At 41.7% G+C, this 21,345-nt stretch overlaps 1 protein-coding gene across 4 annotated transcripts in view; it reads right to left on the bottom strand.

Annotated features, from left to right (window-relative positions):
• Positions 1-464: 464 nt before the first annotated feature.
• LOC149225154 (protein ENHANCED DISEASE RESISTANCE 2-like) overlaps positions 465-21,345 on the bottom strand; it is a 125,062-nt gene continuing 104,181 nt past the window's right edge. For all 4 annotated transcript variants that reach the window (XM_089376952.1, XM_089376953.1, XM_089376950.1 and 1 more), the window contains 8 exons: positions 3,327-3,396; positions 2,883-3,055; positions 2,558-2,659; positions 1,750-1,800; positions 1,511-1,654; positions 1,327-1,422; positions 1,078-1,179; positions 465-954 (listed from right to left, as the gene is read on the bottom strand). In XM_089376952.1, coding sequence (XP_089233078.1) covers positions 844-954; positions 1,078-1,179; positions 1,327-1,422; positions 1,511-1,654; positions 1,750-1,800; positions 2,558-2,659; positions 2,883-3,055; positions 3,327-3,396 — 849 coding nt within the window. In that variant the 3' untranslated portion in view covers positions 465-843. The remainder of the gene's footprint in view (positions 955-1,077; positions 1,180-1,326; positions 1,423-1,510; positions 1,655-1,749; positions 1,801-2,557; positions 2,660-2,882; positions 3,056-3,326; positions 3,397-21,345) is intronic.

Below are 21,345 nucleotides of genomic sequence, written 5' to 3'. Positions count from 1 at the left end.
ATAATAAGAAAGCTAAATGTTCTCCACATAGCCCAAAATAAAATACTTCAAAAAAGCTCTTAACTGTTGCTGATACAAGATCGAGTCTCTCGTAAGGTAAGAAAGTAATTTGAGTAATATGTAATTTACCAAATTCTAAAATAACATGCCCAGGCTCTGGTCGTTTTAAGAATTTTAAATGATTTACTTTGATATATGTTGTAGGTAAAAGATCATCATCTATTCATTCCATCTTCATTATATATTAGTGTTTACAAGTATTTTCAGTAATGCCCTCATTTGGTTCTAGGTGGCAGGTTTTTTTTTTTTTTTTTTAAGTGATGATGAAACTCAGGGCTCAAAGGTAATTATGTGCTTATTAGACACCCATGCACTCACTGCAGCTTCGGACATGAATTTCCGATCAAACAGTAGTTGTTGATTCTGTTGTATAACCAAGAAAAAATTATGAATTTCATGTCATTCATATAGTCTGTAGATTTTTTAAGGCAATTAATTGACAGCTGTCATCAATTGCAATGTAGTTAAAAATGCAATGTGATTACAAGAATTTTCAAGAAAATGTTTGATGGATATGACGTATACTTGACATCGATCTTTGCAAACTTAGTGAAGAGCTCTGGTGATAACATATACAACACCAAATGAAGGCCATTATTTGGAAACCACCCTGGAAGATATGTAAAATTCATTTTTCATTATTCTTGAACCTCCGTATTTTCTAATTGACACTAACAACAATTCCTGCCTTGTTTCCCCAGATTAAAATTTAGAATGTAGCTGATTTTCCAATAATAAATTTTCTGATGGTTATCGGTGAGGTTTTTTTAGTGGAACTTAACATTAAGCAGCTTGAGAATATTTCTGGTCAGCTGGAATCGATTTAGACGCATCCAGATGATTGAGCCTGCATGTCCCTAGAAGAAACTCAGGGAGCTCATCTTCCGTGTTTGCCTATATACAAAGCATAGTAAGTGAAGTCAGCTCTTTACATGTAGATTACATGAAAACCAAAAACATATAAATTCAGTTGCAAAATATTTTCCAGATATAGCAGTACAACAATGACTTCTGTACCTGTATCACAAAGGCCATTTCGATAACCAACTTACTCAGGTAGCCAAGCACTAGGTTAACGACACCCTTGGCTACTGAAGATGAACCGATATTAACATCCAGCTATAACAAAAGAAATAAAAGTTCAGGCACAATCACGAGCTGAGAAGATATGCAGATCAATAATGCTCCACCTAAAGTCCAGCGAAACACTAATAGTGCACATAAATTATGTTTCCATGCTGACTTGGAAATGGTTTTGGAACTTACCTCAAGATAGTTGCTTCCCCTAGGATAATTGATTTCTAGTGCTTGACCCACCAAACATGCAGTTTTGCCTACACTCTGCTTCACAATCCAGGAACCCTGAGAAACATAAACATCGTCATACTAATGCCTGGACTGCAATTCACAAACATTCCAACATTTTCATAATATAATCCACACGAGGTACCTTAGCAATATGGGGAATGATTTTGAATCGTGAATTGCGATAAGCATCATCTCCTTTGACAAAATTTTCTAGCAAAGGAACATTTTCAATAGGACAATCCATCATGTAGTATAAGGCAAGAGAGTATGTTGTTGCACCTGGGACCTGGCAAGCAAAGAGCACTTGATGGTAGATTCATAGTTCCCTTCACAAAAATCTACATACCATGATCGTAAGTATGCAATACCTCATACACTTACCTGGATATTTACAACAAAAAAGAATTCTTTGCCACCCTGAGATGCTCTCCTCTGTCATCAGATAAGATGTCATATATATATCAAACCAACATGTAGTAAATAAGCATAATGCAGCAAAATACACAAAAATCTTAACTACTGAAATTAAATTTATCGTAATTAACAAAAAACAGTTACAAAAGGAGGCCATGATTATAAACTAAGCAAGTTGGTGATGCCACCTAAGGAATATACAAGCTTCACGTTAGTGATGTGTTCCTTCCTCTCTAAAATATATTATCATCTGTCAAATATATTAATTCTGACCAAAATATACAAATAAATGTTACTGCTTAAATTGAAAGTATTTTCTGATTTTTTAAAGGAACATTTTGTTAAGTTACTCTTTACAAAATAGTGAACTCTGCAAAATGAGTAACAAAATAGTGAACTCTGCAAAATACTACAAAGCCATGGAAAACATGATGAAAATTATGTGCTTAGCAGGGGAAATAAAGTTTTAAGAAGCATTATTTAACTAGCAACATTGGATAATCAAGAACACTGACATTATAAGAGCGTCTACAACTTAGGCAGCTAAAGACTGGCTACACACTGGGGCATTACAATATTGCAATTTTTCCAAGTGCTTATGAATGTTGCAAAGGAATCAGAAACTTCAACGATTTAGTCATTCTACTCATTCCATATCAAATATTGGTAAGGAAGTCTTCCACTTTATTAGGAGATAGAAGCAATCATTTGCATTGTAAGGTCCTGCAATTAATATTTAGAGAGCATAAACTCTTAACCAGCGATTGACCTTTACCTGAATAAAGCATTCTGGGCGACCAGCAAGATTGTCCTCTCGCTTATCAGACCTGAGCCAGTCTGCTGCAACCATACGCATCAAGGTATCCTTTGCCTTAAACTGAAAAACAGATACACAGTTAACATTCTCATGAGAAAGGCATTCTAAGAAACAAGCTTCCATATTGAAAAGCAAGCCATAGTGCAACTGCAATTTTTGCAAATCTTAGGTAATCAAAGTAGAAGAATGAAGGTGCTAGTAACGGAAGTAAAGATAACCAAGAAAATTTGAAGTATAGCAACCATAATTTGATATTTGAGTATAGGCTCACAACATATATTACTTTTTGACGATCTTGCAAATAACTCTTGCCACGGATTAAAAATGTAGCTGGATCAGCAATGGCCCAGCTGCTTGGCAATGTACAAGCAGAGTTTTTGGGAAGTGTTGCTTCATAGCTAAGAAAATCTACATCATCCTGCGCTCCAATTGTGTCCACTTGTGATCTTTTCTGAGCTGGTGAAAGGACATTCCATCATTTGCAGTTCCCATCAGACATGGTAAAAACGACTTCAATATAAAACAGAGCTGACAAGCTTATATGCCTTCAATTAAACTTTAAAATAACTTTCATCTGCGTATAAGACAAGACCAGTAACAGTTGTAACTTGTAGTACACCAGCATCTTCTAGACTTCACCATATATTGTCAAACTAGCGATTTAAAGAACCATGCTTCTAATCTGGCACCCAAAAACATTTGTAATTTCACATGAAAGATGAGTTACCTGCAGAAGCAAGCTCATGCAAGCGCTTGACAAATACTGCAGCTGTCGACAACCTATTCGACCCTCCAGACTGGAACAGATAAAACAAAACAGATTGTAAGAGCAGATGCCTCATATAATTTATAGCAACCCTATAAAAAATACAAGCTAAATGACACTTCCTTGGAAAAGGCAAATGAATTACCTTTTAAGTTTTGACACAACCTCCTTTCTGGAGAAATTTTGGTCCTTGGGGATTTTTCTGATCCGAATATGCAGATCATGTTAAAAAGAATTGTAATATGCTAAACATAACAAAACTTTCGGGGGCCCCAATCAACATAAGGACACTCCACTGAAAGACAGTAGGCAAAGAATAAGAAAAGACCCAGGATGACTTGGACACCACCCAGATAAGATAAGATAATTTTATTAATGTCCAACGGATGACCACACAAGTAGGTCAATGGGACTAAAGGATACATCCAGTATGAGTACAATGTGGGAGTGCAAACGCAACTCCTACAAAATACAATGAAGTAAAGAAGGATTTAACAATAGCACAGGCTGATAAACATGTATATAACTGGATCAAAGGCCCTGCTGCTGTAGAAGACTAAGTGAATAAGTCCAGGGCTGGAGGTCAATGATGTCAAGAATGCATGAGTCTGATGGCTGACAGCGAGGGGGTCGACAGTGGCATTGGCTTGCTATCGGAAACCTCTGGGCCTAACAAGGTGTCTGCCTGGACGATCCTGGGGGGGCTGTAGGAGTCAGGGATACTCCTAGCATTCAAGGTCGAAGGAAAGAAGCTATGGATAAGTACTTAAACTTTAACGGTGCAGCAAGAGGTAACCCTGGACCTGCAGATGCTGGAGGGGCGGTCAGAGGTAGGGAGGATAGAATCTTAGGCACATACTTCAGATTCCTAGGAGAAGGCAGAAACCATCAAGCTAAGATAGAGACACATGTTGAAGGTATCAAACTGCATCTTAACTGTGGAATCCAGAGTATCAAGATTGTTGGTAATTCAAAACTAATTATAGACCTGCTACTAAACAAAACAAGAGAAAGTTCTTGGTTTATCCAAAAGAAAAATTAACACAGGTAATATAGGCAATAGCTAGTAGAAATGTTGCTTATGGTCGAGCCAGAATACCAGCCAAGTTGCCTGACCAGCTCACCAATGGAGCACTTGATAAGAAACAGGACCTCTGGATGATGGAAACATGTATAACAGGCTAAGGGAATCAAAAGGGTGGAAGGTTGAATTATTTAAAATCCTAATCCCCTCGCTTAACCCCATGGACGCCTACCACCCAACATTTACCCCTTCCACTTCAACCTTAAGGAATGGGATGCCATGTATCATTAATGTACAGGAGTTATTTCATATTAATGGCAGAATAGGAACCATCTTCGAAGTATGGATCATCCTGCCATCTCATGCCTTCGCATCATACCTTATTCATTGAAAACCACCCAATCATCCTCCCAACAACAGTCACTCCCCTCGAGCAGCTGTATGGATTTCAGTCTGTCCCAAATCCTGTCATGAGGAGAACCATGGTGGTGGGAATTCAGGGTAGGTGGAGAAGGCAGAAAAACCCACCAGAAATTGCGCTCAATCAGCTGAAGGAGGGAAAAAGAGTTATGTGGGGAGATGTCGGCCGCAGGTTAGAAGCAATAGAGTAACTTTTCAAGGAAAGACAGAGAGGATATTGAAGGCAATCTAGCCAAGATGAATAATAAGATGTGTCAAGCAATGTTAGTCTTTTACAACCTGGACCTAAAGATGGAGCTCTTGGGAAAACTTGTAAAGGATAAATCTGATGATACGAGTAGGAGAATCTAGCAGCTGCAGTCCAAAGTCAAGAATGAGACCCTGGCCATCAACAAGAAATTTCATTGGATTATGCGGACCAGGGAATTAATGGTCCTTATATTAGAAAAATCCACTGCAACCTAGCAAATTTGGAAGATACAGTAGATTGAGACTACCCCTGGGCCCCGGAGACTCTATGTAAAGGCAACTCTCTGTTCTACGCGTGGAGGAAAAACCTGATGAAAAAAATCATATAGTCAGTCGGTCAGGGAAACCACCCTTATCCAGATAAGACGTGTTCAAGTTTGTTAAGGGCTTATCTATTTGTCAGGTATTATCATTTCATATGGTCAAAGTTCTCTGTCTGTCAACCAATAAGATTAGTAGTAAAACTTATATATTTTGGTTTCATGCAGTGTCAGAACTAGAGGTCATCTTTTAAATGATAGCCAGTTAAGTTGGTGTTATTTGAGGCTTACTAGCCTCCTCTCTGTTTTCAATTGCTATCTGTGATACGGGAAGTTCAATTTGTGCTTCTTGGATTGCACTACATAAAACCTCCACGAATGAATATATAAAAATATAAATGTATTCTTCTAGATTAAAGAAATAAAGGCAAGCAAAACTTGCATAATAAAAAATGGTATTTGCATGTTCAAACAATCTAAGTTCAGCTCTGTAGCAAAGGCACGGATCCCAAGATTGGACAACCCATTCTCAAAGTTCCCTTGGTTCCTTAAGCAGGGCAGTCGGTATGAAATACTCCTAATTGCTAATAGCAGCGTCAAGGGAATCGAGAGTGTTCAAGGGGTTCCTACCCCAAAACCCTCCCGTTCCAGTAGCCCCTCCTGTTGCACTGATGACCATCGAGAGCTTCCCAACCCATCGAAGAGCTTTCATATGCTCCTCGATAGGTTGTGATGCGGGAGCATCCCTGGGGATCGAGCAATTCCTCATCAACCATAAAGATTTCTGATTCTGTTAGTTTCCCAGTTTTTCCTAGGCAAATAATGGATTAATGCTAGGCAATTGGGCTCATTTAATGGTCCACAAAGTCAACAATAAACTGTTAGAGCCTTCGCGATATAACGCATCACTAGTCTCGAGTGCGGAGTTGGAGTGAAGCGTGGAAGTGTGGAATGTCGAGTCAAAGGTAGAATGGGGTGAAACTTGAAAGTGTCGAGCGTAGAGTCAAAAGTAGAATGGAGTGAGGAAGCGAACGTGAAGTGCGGAGAAGCCAACGAGTAGACATGTCCTCCCGCATCCTACCTTCCGCGTCACTAGTAAGACTAAGTGATCTAGGGCAGGGGGGGAAGGTAAGAAGGTTTAGTAACGGGTGTGGACCTCATCCCGATTTATAAAATAAAAGAAAATGTTGAATGACAAAATTGCACAAGGTTCATCTGATGGATTAAAGATTGACACTTTATCATTTCAAGACTTTTTGGGGAGGTCGAAATAACCCAAAGGAACGTGGAATTCTGAAGGCACATCGCATTGTGTGGTCACAATTGGGCTGTCTAGACGTTGCAATAGATTGTGCGCATGGTATTCCAAGGGAGTGGATATTAATAGCTTGACCAACAAGAGGAACGGAGGTAGTCCAGGATGATTGGAGGGTCGATCGAATTACTTGCAACGAGGATGTTATATGGTGAGAGAAAGACATTGAGACCTCTGAGTGCATTTGGCTCCCATTGAGCATATTCAGGTCCAAGGGTTTGTTCAATTGACTTGCTTAAAAGAACTATTGTGTGTTTCATTCAAGGAATGGATGCGATTTCTCCCGATATAAGTGTTTGAGTTCCGATGTGTGCTTGCTTCTGACAAGAGAGTGGCAGTCTTGCGTCAATTGGCATCAGAGCATGTTGTTCCCGTGTTGTGGGATGATTCGAATACAAGAGAATATTGAGGAGAATCATTGAAGAAGCGATTCCAATGAAGAAGTTGGGTAGAATTGCTTTTGCAGGTCTATAGCGGATTTTTTAAATGAAGAAATTCATAAACATCCGATTGGAAGAGTTGCCAGTGGGTGGCATGGCACACGGAGTAGGAAGAGGAACCATGAACATAGAGTTCTAAGAACTTAAAAGACGAATTGAAGTATTGGAAACCGGACAACTAGAGTAATATGATCTCAGGCAAAATGTGTTCCAAACGCAGTGCTAGGGCTTTGACCAAACTTGCAAGAGGTATCGAGCAAGGTTACACGCCACCAGTTAGCGACAATCTCAGTGTCCAAGAGTGGGAGATAAACTTGATGTAAAAGAACGGTCAGAATCAGAACCTGAAGAAGAAAGAATAAAAATAACCCAGAAGCTGAATCGGGGGTGCAATTGATAAAATTTCTAAATGAAAGACATGAAAGATTTGAAGTTGCCAATTACGATGGCAGTTTGAAGGCAAAAACATTGGTAGATTGGATTGAAGAAATTGAGCTGTATTACAAATATGAAAAAGCAAAAGACCCTCGTAGAGAAAAAGCCATTGCCACGAAGTTGAAGGGACACACCACCTTATGATGGTACTTCATACAAAATGATCAATCTCAAGACCAAGAAAGAGGAAATTTGAACTTGGAAGAAGATGGTGAGTGAATTGAGGGAGAAATGCTCACCAAAAAACCTTGTATAGGCACGTGCAGAGTCTGAAACTGATATACAAGCGTTTGAGAATACACAGAAGAATTTTATAGATTGTCAATTGAATCCTGCATTGAAGAATAGGACGATCAGAGATTGGCAAGGTTTGTAAATGGCCTTAAATTTCAAATTCATGATGAATTAAGGGTCCGGCATTTTCATTTTGAGCAAGAAGCTTTTCGAACTGCTCTGAAGGTAGAGGAGAAGTTCATGAGAATACAACAAAGACCTAGAGGTAGAGGAACAAGAGGCAGAGTAACAACTGGGAGAGGACAGGGAAATGCAAGGAGTGATGAAGAGGCAGGCACCGGGATTCAAACTGCAGGAGGAGGCGATAATGTTGGCAGAGGCTGAGTTGGTAGATTCAATGGCACATGTTTAAAATGTGGCACACAAGGTCATGCAAGCAGAGTAATTTAAAAGTTCAAGAGCAAGTAGAAGAAGCAAATCCGTGAAAAAAATGAGCTGACACAAAAGGAAGACCAACTGCAAGATTCGAGGTAAAGTGTTGTGATTTGATTGTTTATCATGGTAATATAGAAAATTTGGTTTCCACAAAATGAATTCAAAAGTTGAAGTTAAAATGTACACCCCATCCACGTGCCTATACAGTGTCATGGCTGCCAAGACCTCATCAAACTGTCCCTCAACAATGCTTGTTGATTTTTAACATAGGAGATTATAAGGATCAAACTGTGTAATTTTCCATGGATGCTTGTCATGTACTATTAGGTGGTACATTCACAATATGATAGGAATGTTTTCCATGATGGGAAGAACACTTATAAGTTCTTGTGAAGGACGGAAGAACTTTTAGATTGCTTCCCATGATGGAGGAAGTTTGGAGAAAGTAGCAGTAAGGTTCTTGAAGTAGGAAACAAATTCAAAATATTGTTGCCAAAGGGTAGTCAAGGAGAAGAAGAAAAATTTATCCCCAAGTAAAAGAGTTGTTGAAAGGTTATGAGGAGATAATCACAGTCGATATCCTCATGAGATTACCACCTATGAGGTGTATTTATCATCAAATTGATTTGATACCTGGTTGAAGTTTGCCAAACATGGCACCACATAGGATGACACCATCAGAAAGTGAGGAGGTGTATAGACAAGTCCAAGAGTTGGACAAAGATTCGTAGAATGGAGGATAAATATTGACTCGAGAGCAATAACCAATATTACCAGTAAGTATAGATTTCCCTTATGAAGGATGGATGATTTGATGGATTATTTGAGTGGGTACCAAATTCTTTTCAAAAAATGACCTAAAGAGTGGTTATCATCAAATCAGAACTAGAGGTGGACATGAATGAAGTTGGCCTTCAAGACAAAGAAGGGTTTATGTGAATGATTGGTCGTGCCACTTAGGTCGACCAATGCACCCAGTAATTTCATGAAACTAATGAATGAAGTACCATAACCTATTTGTGGTGAATTTGTTGTTGTTTACCTTGATGAACTATTGATTTTCAGCAGAACGAAAGAGCAGCATATGATGCATCTGCAATGAATTTTAAAGCAGCTTAAGAAGAAGAAGTTGCTGACTTTGCTTAAGAAATATTTATTTTTACAAAAGAGTTCGTTAAAGAAAAGGGGTAAAAGGGGTCAAATCTATTGCCGATTGGCCTAAACCCAGAAGTACCTTTGAGGTAAGAAGTTTCCATGGTTTGTGAAGATTTTATGGAAAGTTTGTGAGGAAGTTCTATGGTATTTGTGCACCATTGACTGACTCCTGAGTGCATCGAATGGTAGTTTTCAATGGACTGCAATGACACACAAGTTTTGAATTTTGAAAAAGAAAATTACAGAGAAACCAGTGTCCACATTGCCAGACTTCAGTAAAGTGTTTCAAGTTGATTGTGATGCAAATGAAACAATCATTGGAGAAATTTTGAGTAAGGAAGGTAAACCTATAGATTTCTTTAGTGAAAATTTGAATGATGCTCAACAAAGTATTTAATGTATAATTATGAATTCTATACCATTATTCAAGCCTTGAAGAAGTGGAGACATTACTTGTTGCGAAAGAGTTTGTCTTATATACTGACCATCAATTGCTGCTGTATACAACTAGTTATGAATTCTATACCATTATTCAAGCCTTCTTGTCAAAGAGTTTGTCTTATATACTGACCATCAAGTGCTGTTGTATACAACTAGTTATGAATTCTATACCATTATTCTAGCCTTGACGAAGTGGGGACATTATTTGATGCCAAGGAGCTTGTCTTATGTAGTGACCATCAAGTGCTGTTGTATACAAATAGTCAAGGTAAATTGAATCGAAGACATATGAAATGGGTTGAATTTCTGCAGAGTTACACTTTTGTCTTGAAGCCTAAGCATGGAGAGTCAAATAGAATGGTCGGTGCATTGAGTAAGAGAGTTGCTTTACTGAACACTGTTTGTAGAAGTAGTTGCCTTGGATTGCGCAAAAGCACTCTAGAGTCTACAAGGAATATGCAGGTTTTGCAACTGCATGGAGAGCCTGCAAAGAACCTTGGGGCATGGACAGGATACTGTATTTGGAGATTCTTGTTCAAAAAGGCTTTTCGTTGAAAAATAAAAAATTGTGTCCTGATAGGTACAATGAAAGAGAATATCTTTAGAGAGTTGAATGAAGATGGGTTAGGAAGACACTTTGTTATGAATAAAACCAGACCAATGGTAGAGGAGAGTACTATTGCCCTGGTAGAACTAGAGGTGTATAAATGAGTAAAAAGTTGTAGAATTTGTCAACTTGCAAATGGCAGAAGTCAGAACACATTTTAGAACTTAGAATAAACCACTGCCAATACCTGAGAGACAGTGGGAAGATATTAGCACGGAATTTGTTCTTGTATTTCCCAAAACATAGAAAGGTCAAGACTCAAAATCCCATTTTTATAGTAGTGGATAGATGTTCCAAATTGAGGCATTCCATTCCATGCAAAAGGGCTAGAGATGCCACAAACATTGTTGTAATATTCTTTAAGGAGATTGTTAGATTGTTGATGTTTGTAGCTTGGGCAGGTACTTCTGCATAGGCCTAAGTGTCTAGGTGTGCAGAAGTCACCCAAAGTCTCCTTAGACACTTGCTCTAGTGTGAACAAGTTGTTTTTGTAACTTAACTTAAGTTAGACTTAGGAAAAACACATAATTCTTATGTTGGCTCATTGAGCTAAAGTAAATTTAGGAAAAGTAAAGTAAATTATTTTAGTGATTATGTTTTAATCTTACCACTTGATCTCAAGTGAGGCAAGATCTAATCTTGGTCGTCAATCACTTTGGAAATCCAGAGTAGCCAAGGAGGGCTTGATCAATTGGATCAAATCCAGTTGTTGTATGTAATTCTTTAATTGGGCCATTTTCTCAGGAAGGGAGGCCAAGTAAGTTTTGAAATTTTTTAATGAATAACTGTAATTGGATAAAATTTGTTGTGTCATTTTTCGTGATTGAGATTGGTAAATTTTGCTTTCGTTTAATCTTTTTTGTTAATGAACCTAGTTGTGCATTTAATCAGTAGTTTGTTAATCCACTAGGAATTAAGTGTTGGGTGTTAGGTTTGTAGGAATTCTAACATGGTATCAAAGTGAAAACTCTGAGTACCAATCTCTAAATAATAGGTGTTAGGTTTGTACGAGATCGTCAGAGTTGGGTTTGGCCACGATTGTACAAGAAGATTCTTTATTTTTTAAAGAAAGGCCGAAGAAATCAACTGTATAGTTCCATTGAAGTAAATTTTTTAAGAGGGGGCATTTTTTTTTTGCCGAGGTAAAGAAAAATGAAAAAAAATGGAAAGGGGGGTTGATGGCTAGTGGCCTACAACTGCCCCGTTGCCAACAAATTTGGTTGGGGCCAATAAATTGAGGGCGACAGTCAGGGGCCCTAGTGGCTGACAATAGTGGGCCGCAAAGGTTGAGTCATAGTGGAGCAGCCACCAGGGGTTGAGGCAACAACAATGCAAAGTTCAAAGATGTGTGCAGGGTTCCACCATCAAGATTGAGACAGGTTGTAGGACATGGTTGAGCAACTGCCAGGTAGGACCATAGCAGGGAACAACAATGGGGTGAAAAAGGAGCTTAGGCGTAGGGAGATCATGGGGACGTGTGCTGGAGGGTGATCAAGTTGCGGACGGAGCCAAAGGAAGTCATAGAGAGCTGAGAAAGGCAGACAACTCAAGTAGGGTATGTGGAGGATAGTTGAACCATTGTAGTCAACAGCTGCTAGAAGCCAGCTGCCAAGGGCTACTAGCAGTCACCATTTTGTGCATGCACACAAGAAGTTGGTTGACAAAGGATCGGCCACTGGACCGACTGCAAGGTAAATCGATCGCAAAGAAATGTAAGGCTAAGCACGGGATGTAGCATAGGTGGTGGCTAGATCGAATCGGAAGAATGGAAGGACATGATAGGGCAATAATGTGCGAGCTTCAGGATGGCCACATATTAGACATCATTCAGTAGGAAATAGGTTGTAGAAAAGTGTCAACAATTGTGAGGTTTGTCATGTAGACGTTGGGAGGCCGTTGATTTGTAGTAGATCAAGGTACGAGTGGATTGCTTGTGAGGGTCTGCAAGGAGTCATAGACAACAATTTGGAGGTAGCATAGCCAGGTTGGTCGGCAGTGGATAGTCATGAGCATGTGTGCAAACCATGGGCGAGAGGAGATCCGATGTCAGTTACAGCCACCACGAGGAATGTCACAAGGTTGCAGAGCATTGTAGAGGAGACATGCCGTGAGTGGTGCAACTAAAGGTCGAGGTAGGAGAGCCACTAGGGATAGCAACAAGACTGCAATAAGTTGGCAAGGTAGAGTTGTGAGCCCATGGAGGAGTTGCCAGTCCAAAAGTGATATCGATGAGCAAGTTTGCTGTAGGCCAGGCAACAAGTACAAGATGGGTGCAAAGTTGTTGAGTAAGGGATCTGCCGTGATAGGCATGAGCCGATAGTGGCTAACAGAGCATATTCTGAAGGACTATACTGACAAGATTGGCAAAGGTCAGCCCTCAAAGGGAGAGAGGGAGACCGTATTAGTCAAGGATTTGGCAACTTATTTTTTTAGTAAATGTCTCAAAGGATCTAGATAGATCCATGAGGAAGATCTTTGCGGATCTATAAACTAGTAGGTTTCTTGAGGGTGCTAGGACTTAGCACAAGGGCCATAAGAAGAAGCATATCAATGATAGAGAACAACTAGCAGATAGCTCTGAAGGTTGAGCAACTCAGAGGGAGTCAACCTTTAGTTTCAGGAGGGGAAGAGTAGTTGATAGATTCCTCCAAATTTGTCAAAATGGTCTATTGGTGCAAAATGACTTTACAGGATGTTCAATAGCAGGAGGCTTCTAGGAATTAGACCAAGGACAACAAGATTTTTTGGATGTTTCTAGATCAAATGGCAGGGAAGGTTTCCAGTTCAGAGGGAGCAACCACGACAGTGGATGTAGTTCTAGTATTGAAGTCAGTTTTAGGTGGCAGAAGAACCTCTCTTGTAAAGAGGGAGTGTTGATGTTTGTAGCTCAGATAGGTACTTTTGCACAGGCCTAAGTGTCTAGGCACACAAAAGTCACCCAAAGTCTCCTTAGACACTTGCTATAGTGTGAGCAAGTTGTTTTTGTAACTTAGTCTAAGTTAGACTTAGAAAAATCACATAATTATTATGTTAGCTTATTGAGCTAAAGTAAACTTATGAAAAGTAAAATAAATTATTTTAGTGACTATGTTTTAATTTTAGCCCTTGATCTCAAGTGAGGCGAGATCTAATTTCGGTTATCAATCACTTTGGAGATTAGAGTTACAGATTTAACTCAATGTAAAGTTATAAAAGCAAGGCTAAGGAGAAGGAGAAGACACCATACAATAACACAATGTTGAGAGATGCATCTCAGTGGGTGTGTTGGGTCCGTGGAAGGGGCTAGCAAGGAGATCCAGATCAACCAAGGGGACTTTATCAGTTGGATCAAATCCATTTGTTGTATGTAATTCCTCATTTGTGCAGCTAGGCCATTCTCCCAGGAAGGGAGCCCAAGTTCTAAATAATTTTAATGAAGAAATTTGATTGGATAGAAAATTTGTTGTCATTTTTCGTGATTGAGATTGATAAATTTTGCTTCGGCTGAATTTTTGTGTTAATGAACCTAGTTGTGCATTTAATCAATAGATCATTAATCTACTAGGAATTAAATGTTTTGTGCTGGAAGCTATATCACTGGTTGCAACAATTAGAAGTTTATTAGCGATGAGGAAACCAGGAAGGAAGCGACGAGTTTCGACCCCGGTCGGTTTCACATTATTAGCCATTAACTCTCTCCGTCTGGTTTTTGCAAAAACCTAGTGCGTTTCCTCCCTTCAACTGGTGATTGCAGCAGACAAGCAGGCTTCCCCTGGCAGGTGTCAGCACTCTCAGCGCTTTTCTGGAAGCTTTCTCTTTCACGCGGAACATCTACCCCAGTTCCTTCCCTCCCCGGCCGTGATTTTAGTTTTTTATGGTCTTGGGAGTCCAGCCGCTCCACTAGCCCCAAGCACTAACCGTTGCGGGTCAAGATTTGTAACAGGTTTCACTGCGGGTTAAGGGATTAAGTTTCCACTACGGTAACTATTAAGTTTCCCGTCTCTCCTTCAGCAGTTTACTCCGTGACCCCGCGTCCCAACCCCACCAGCTCCTATCTCTGTTATGGAAGAGGGTTACGAGGAGGAACTCGTGGACTACTCATCAGACAACTGCCTTGAATCCGACATTTTCGTGGCCTCCCGCCCGTTGCCGCAAGAGGGGTTTGCTTTGGAACCGGACAGCGAACCGGCAACTCAAGTTGACCAAGCTATTTATGGTCTGGCAGATATGGAAGCTTCCTTGTCAGGTTTGGAGATCTCTCAACCGAGAGTAACGATCACCGAGGGTTTAATAAACCCAACTAAGGGTTCTTCTACCCCTTTTCTTTCTATCCCATCCCCCACCGAGCTCCTAACATGGAACAACCAGCACCAGGCCACTGAAGCTTTCCAAGGCGGCGAAGACCTCTACCCAGGGTTTCAAGACGAACAGTTCCTCGGCGCAGTGGAGCTCCACAGTGTTCATGGCAGCCCTAATATCCGGCATAACCATCCAGAAGGCTCCCAGGCCCGCGCATAGCAAGGCGAGTCCAGGGAATTCCCCCAACCCTCCGGGTTCTTTGAAGGTATTGTTAATAACAATCCTGACATTGAAGAAGCAAGGGACTGGGACCCCGATCTCAGCTCGGGCAGAGAAGACATTACCCAGCCTGACCACCCGAACTCGAAGGAAAAAAAGGTTAAGGCTTCTAAGCGCTCCAAAACCCGGGAATGAGGGAGAACTCTAGTTTTTGGGGAAGGCATCAGCATGGACAAGGCAGCCCTAACCGAGAACATTGTTTTAGTTGGGAGAGTTTGCGGCCGGAACTACTCCCCAGGACGGCTAAAGAAATGGACCATGGAAGTGTGGGGGAATGTTCTGCAGCAGCTTCCCGCAGTGCTAGCACTCTCTCGCGGATGGTTTGCCCTCATTTTCGACGAGCCCGTAGACATCAACTAGATTCTCACCCGTTCTGGCATATAGAAATGACCCCTGTACTCCTAAAACGATGGTCCACTCTCTTCGACCCAGAAAAGGAAAGCTTAGGAGCAGGGCCGATATGGGTTCGTTTGCCTAGCCTCCCACTTCAGTTTTGGTTGGAGGAAATCTTCAGGATCATCAGAGATGATTTGGGTACCTACCTCGACCATGACAAATCCTACATGGAGACAAGCATATTGGCGATGGCTTGCATGTTAGTTCACTTGGATACCAGGGATGGACTGGTGGAGAGCTATCAGTTCCACATGGGTTCCACAATGCGCTGGCAGGAGCTGGACTACGAAGGCATTCCCTTAAGGTGCCGGAAATGCCATGAGGTCGGCCATCTCTACAAGGAGTGCCCTCTAGTCACAGGGCATAGACCATTCTCTCCAAAAAATATAGTTGTGGCTTCCACTCAGACGGATTTGGGCATGGCAGAGATCTCAGACATGCAGTCCAGGCTGAATAGGGCCACCAGCAGACGACCTCCTCCGCCATCCAGTCTCCCAGGACCCGACTCCTTACACTCTGTGGCGCCGAGCACTAGGGCTCGCTCCAAAGATGGCGTAGGATTCATGGGTACCTCTTCTCCTCCCATATCTGTTTCTCAGTCTGTTAATTTTATTGAAGTTTCTAATTCTAGTCTGATCACCTCGAACTTAATCTCTCCCTTTCCCAAGTTGAGCCAAATTTCTTGCCCGGTGATTCCAGCCCCCTGCGTTCCCTTCCCTCCCCCCTGTACCCTCAACCATCTCCCCTCCTCTGAAACCCCCAGGGCCTCGACCTCTAGCTCTTCTCACCGCTACAATCTACGTTCTATCCCTCCCTCCCTCCATGCCTACGGATTGGAGGATGACCCCCTTCCCCCCTGAAAGCCCCTCAGGGCAGACAATCCCACATCTCTAAAGCCATCAAAAGAGCCAGCTTTGAGGTGGCCTCAGGTATTCAAACCCCCATCGATCAGGTCCTTAGAGCAAAGGGAAATCCTGCCACTGTGAACCCATGAAAGGCTTCTCCTTCAATTGTAGGGGGCTGGCCAGCTCTGACAAAAAACAGGCTTTCAAAAGACTTTGTAACTCTCACAATCTGGAATTTTATAATGCTCCAAGAAACACTTGGGGATGGACTGTCGATTCATAACACCCGCAAAAATCTTCTGCTCGACTAGAGTTTTTTCTACTTGGATGCCAATGGTCGGTTGGGCGGACTCGCTCTGGGGTTTAATAATTGCACAGTCAGAATCTGTAATGCTTGGGGCGGGCATGGTTTTCTGGGTGTGGATATCATTTCAAACTCGCCCCTCTTTTCTCTGAGAATTTTAAATATCTACGGACCTTGCCATCACAGGGAGGTTTTCTGGGACAGTCTCCTCCAACAAGACTTCATGAGGTCGGATGACATTATTATTGGGGGAGATCTAAATTTTTCCCTAGGGTTGGTCGAATCCTAGGGCCACCGAGCCCAATCTAACACCCTAACCGGCTACTTTGAGAAGCTCCTGGATGACCATGATCTCTTTTGCCTCGATTCGGCTCGCAAAGTGCTTACTTGGAGAAATTGCCGAATTGGGGTCCATGCGCTGGCCCGTCATCTTGACCACTTCCTCATTAGGCCCAATCTTCTCAATAGACTTGGCCGCATTAGACATTGGGTTGGAACAGGAGGTTGCTCAGACCACTCCCCCATTTTTCTGGATTTAGAAGATGAGGCCAAGAAACCTGGTTCCCCTTTGAAATTTAATTCTGTTTAGAATCTGGATAGGGGATGCTAGTTTCCAAGCCCTGGTAACCAAGAGCTGGATACACTACAACAGGGAAGAGGGGCTTTCTCCAGGTTCTATTATAACCCAAAACCTGAATCAGCTTAAGCATGCAACTATAGACTGGATCAAGAACAAAAAACTAGAGGAAAAGTAACTAGCTAAAATTGAGGCTGAGTTGGCCCTCCCTGATTCCAGGGGTTTGTTGAGCTACTCTACTTTCAAATCCAAGGATTATCTGGTCAAGCTAGAAAAGGAAAAAATAAAAATTCTTCAAAGAACTGAAGAGACTTGGAGGCTTAAGAACAGGGTCACCTGGCTTAAAGCGGGAGATGAAAACACCAAGTTCTTTCAACAGTTTGCCAGAGGTAGGAGGAACATCAACACCATCTGGGTCCTAAGAGACAAAAATGGAAGAGAAGCCAACTCTTTCGCTCAGCTAGCAGACCTGGGAGTCAGACATTTCTCAGACATTTACAAGAGACCCAGGGAAGCTAACATAGCAGAGATCCTCAAAATTACAGAGACCATTCCCCTTTTCGTCGAGGAAGAGGACAAGGAGATCTTGAATGCCCCTATCACTCTAGATGAGTTGGAGGCGACCTCAAAAGCATGGGCAAAGACAAAAGTCTAGGGCCGGATGGTTGGCCTATTGAATTTTTCGCTGCCTTTTTTGAGCTAATTGGTCATGACCTTTTGCTTGCTGCAGAACACTGCCGAATCACAGGGATTATGCCTGAGGCCTTCAACTCCACCTTCCTTGCCCTTATCCCTAAAGTGGATAACCCCCAATCCTTTGATGATTTCATGCCAATCTCTCTCTGCAACAGCATTTATAAGATCTTTTCCAAGATCATTGCCCTTCGTATTAAACCCATCCTCTCAAGAATGATCTCGAAAGAACAATTTGCCTTCCTAAGCCACCGCCATATCCAGGAAGCTATTGGCACTGCACAGGAAATGCTCCATTCAATCAAATATGATTCGATCAAAGCCTCCATTTTGAAAATTGATCTGTCTAAAGCCTTTGACAGAGTAAGCTGGACCTACCTTCAGTTCATCCTTACCCACATTGGTTTCCCCACCAGTTCATCAAGTGGGTGGGTTGCTGCTTCTCTGGAGTCTCTTTCAGTGTCCTGATAAATGGTGCAACCTCCAACCTTTTTCAAGCTGAAAGGGGGCTTCGACAAGGTTGCCCGCTCTCCCCTCTCCTATTTCTATTGATTATGGAAGGCCTCAGCAGACTCATGACTGCCGCCAGGAACAATGGCTCGTTGAGGGGGGTCAGGATCAGTGACAGGACCACCATTTCTCACCTTCTCTTTGTTGATATTCTTATTTTTCTAAATGGGTCCCTTAGTGACTCCTCTACTTTCAAGACAATTTTAACATTATTTTGCAAAGCTACAGGAATAGAGCCGAACTCCTCAATATCAATGATTACCTTCAGTGCCTGCTGCCCTAAAGAGCAACACTTTGCCAGCAGTTTGCTTTTGTTCGACATGATCTGGATGCTGGTCTAAGATACCTGGGGTTTCACCTCAAACCTGATGATACCGCATTGCCGACTGGGCTTGGCTGATTGCAAAGATTGAAGGTCGCATAAATATATGGCAACATGGCTTTCTAGGGTTGGGAGACTCACCCTTATTAAATCATTTCTTGAAGCCATACTGGTCTATTGGATGTCTCTTGCTTGGATTCCCATAGGCATCCTCCACATAATCAAATAGATATGCTACAGGTTCCTTTGGAGGGGGCACGCTGATGGCAAAATTTTCGCCTGGGTTAACTGGGACCGAATAGCTAAGCCTAAGAAGTCGAGAGGTTGGGGCCTAAAGGAGCCTCAAGATTTCGCTAAAGCTCTGGGAGCAAAACTGATCTGGCAACTTATCTCATCAAACAGCCTCTGGACTGAAGTAATCTACAACAAGTATATCTTTCCTCTGTCCCCCACCGACTAGATCCGTAGCACACAGCACCATCATTCGGGGGCCTCAATTATCTGGAAGACAGTAATTCGTTCAATGAACATTATAAAATCTGGACTGGCTTGGCAGGTGGGGAATGGCACATGAATCTGTATTGGGGTGGATCCTTGGGCTGGCAGTGGGAACGTCCACATCCTCCCTCTTGATATGAGAAGGGAGCTCAAATATTCGGGTCACTCTCCTGGCCCACATTCAAGAGATTGGCTGGGAGGAAGCCCCACATAGGCGTTGGAAGGATTTCGATACCTTGGGTATCAATGGCAGATGGAGGGAGGACTGGGCTGGTTTTATTGGTGGCCTGGAGGAAGCAAACGTTAAGATCATAAAAAGAGAAGACAGGCTTATTTGGGCTACGGCTGCCACAAGAAACTATTCCCCCAAAGCTGGTTTTGATTCCCTAATGGAAGCCCGTGCTACTAGCCCTCTTAATTGGTGGTGGAGTTCTCTCTGGAAGCTGAAAGCCCCTCACAAGACGAGACTCCTATTCTGGGCTATCCTTTCCAACAAAATCTCCACTGATCACAACCTAGCCAAACGCAACTTCCATGGGCCGTCTAGATGCAGCCTCTACAACTCCGCCACTGAGGACATGGACCACCTTTTCCTTCACTGTCCTATTTCCATTGAGATCTGGAATTCAATCAATCAGGGCCATAACTTTCCCAGTCAGTGGACTGGCAATAATATCAAAGAAGCCTGGAAGACCTGGTGGACAAAATTAGCAAATCTGAGACAAAAAATTTTGCCTCTTATCATCAGCTGGGGTATCTGGATTACCAGGAACTCCAAAATTTTCCAGGACAAAAATATTTTGGGAGCAGCTCTATGCAACAATATCCTTGCTATCCACAACTCTCTCCCCGAAGAGAAAGACCCCCCCCCCCCCCCCGCCGAATTATTATCCCTGAAACTATTGACAAGAACCAACCTTGGGCTTATTTTGATGGCTCTGCTAGCGCCGAAGGCTGTGGGGGAGGAGCCATTCTTCACTTGTCCAAGGCAGCAAACTTTAAATTGAAAGTGGGGTTAGGCAAGGGCACAAATAACTTTGCTGAACTCAACAGCCTCAGACACCTCCTGCTTTTTGCCCTGGAAAAACACTGCCTCTCGATCCAAATCTTTGGGGACTCTCAGCTCATCATAAACTAGATAAATGGTTCTAACCACTGTCACGTGCACACACTCAGAGATCTGCTGGAAGAAACAATTGGGATTAAATCACAGTTTGAATCTTTTGTCTGCTGTCACATTTACAGGGAAAGGAATGAAGTCGCTGACCTTCTTTCCAAAGAGGCCGCGTAGCTGAATAGAGGACAATGGATTATACAGGAATTCAGGGATGGTGACTTCTTCCAGGTTTATCACAGGCCGTACATAGAGGTGGAAGCAGGTGCCAGGGATTGATCGACAGGATCAATCCTTATTGTTGGGTCCCTAGTTTATTTTGTCTTGATTTTGTTTCGACTTCATACTTGCAGAACTGTCCTCTAAACAGTTTGTACACAGTTTTTGGACCTTCATCTCATTGAAGGTTTTGCAATAATTTAAGTAACATTGAACTCCACCATCAGACAGTAGAGAAAGCATAACACAATGCTGGCATACAACATGTAATTTTATTAACAATCTTAATGAAAATTATGCTTTTTCCTTGGAAAAAAAAAGTGTTTTTTGCTGGGTTTGCAGGAATTATAACATAGATTGCATGGACTACTATGAAGTATTACATCTAATAGAGTTAGCATATTTTGGGTTATGTCTGGAACACTTTGTGGAAGAAATTGGGGACAAGATTGCAGTTTAGTTTTGCCTATCATACTCAAACAAATGGGCAGACTGAGTTAGTGAATTGAAGACTTCGTAATATACTAAGATGCTTGGTTTGTAAAAATCCTGCACAGTGGAATTTAGACCTAGCGTAGGTTGAGTTTGGATATAGCAGTTCAATCAATAAATCGACCAAGAAAATCCTATTCCAAATCATGTATGGTAGACCACCTAAGTTAGTAACATATTCAGTATAGTTGTTGATGCAACATATGAGAAGTGTATATATGGAAGCTTTTGCAGATTTTATGCAAGATATAAATACAAGTCAAAGGATAGTTGCAACAAGGAAATTGAAAATACAAATAGAGGCCCGAGGGTAGTTAACAAGCATAGAGAAGTGTTTGCAAAAGGGGATTTAGTGATGAAACACTTATGGAAAGAGAGTTTTTATAGAAGTACTTTTAAAAAGTTAAAAGTTCAAGAAAATTAGATCGTGTAGAGTTT

The sequence above is a fragment of the Pinus tabuliformis genome, chromosome J, assembly GCF_031772625.1.
Source record: "Pinus tabuliformis cultivar Carrire ecotype Pingquan chromosome J, CPIR1, whole genome shotgun sequence".
Classification (NCBI taxonomy): domain Eukaryota; kingdom Viridiplantae; phylum Streptophyta; class Pinopsida; order Pinales; family Pinaceae; genus Pinus; species Pinus tabuliformis.
The sequence above is the reverse complement of the archived record's forward strand: the minus strand, read 5'-3'. Positions and strand labels throughout refer to the sequence as shown.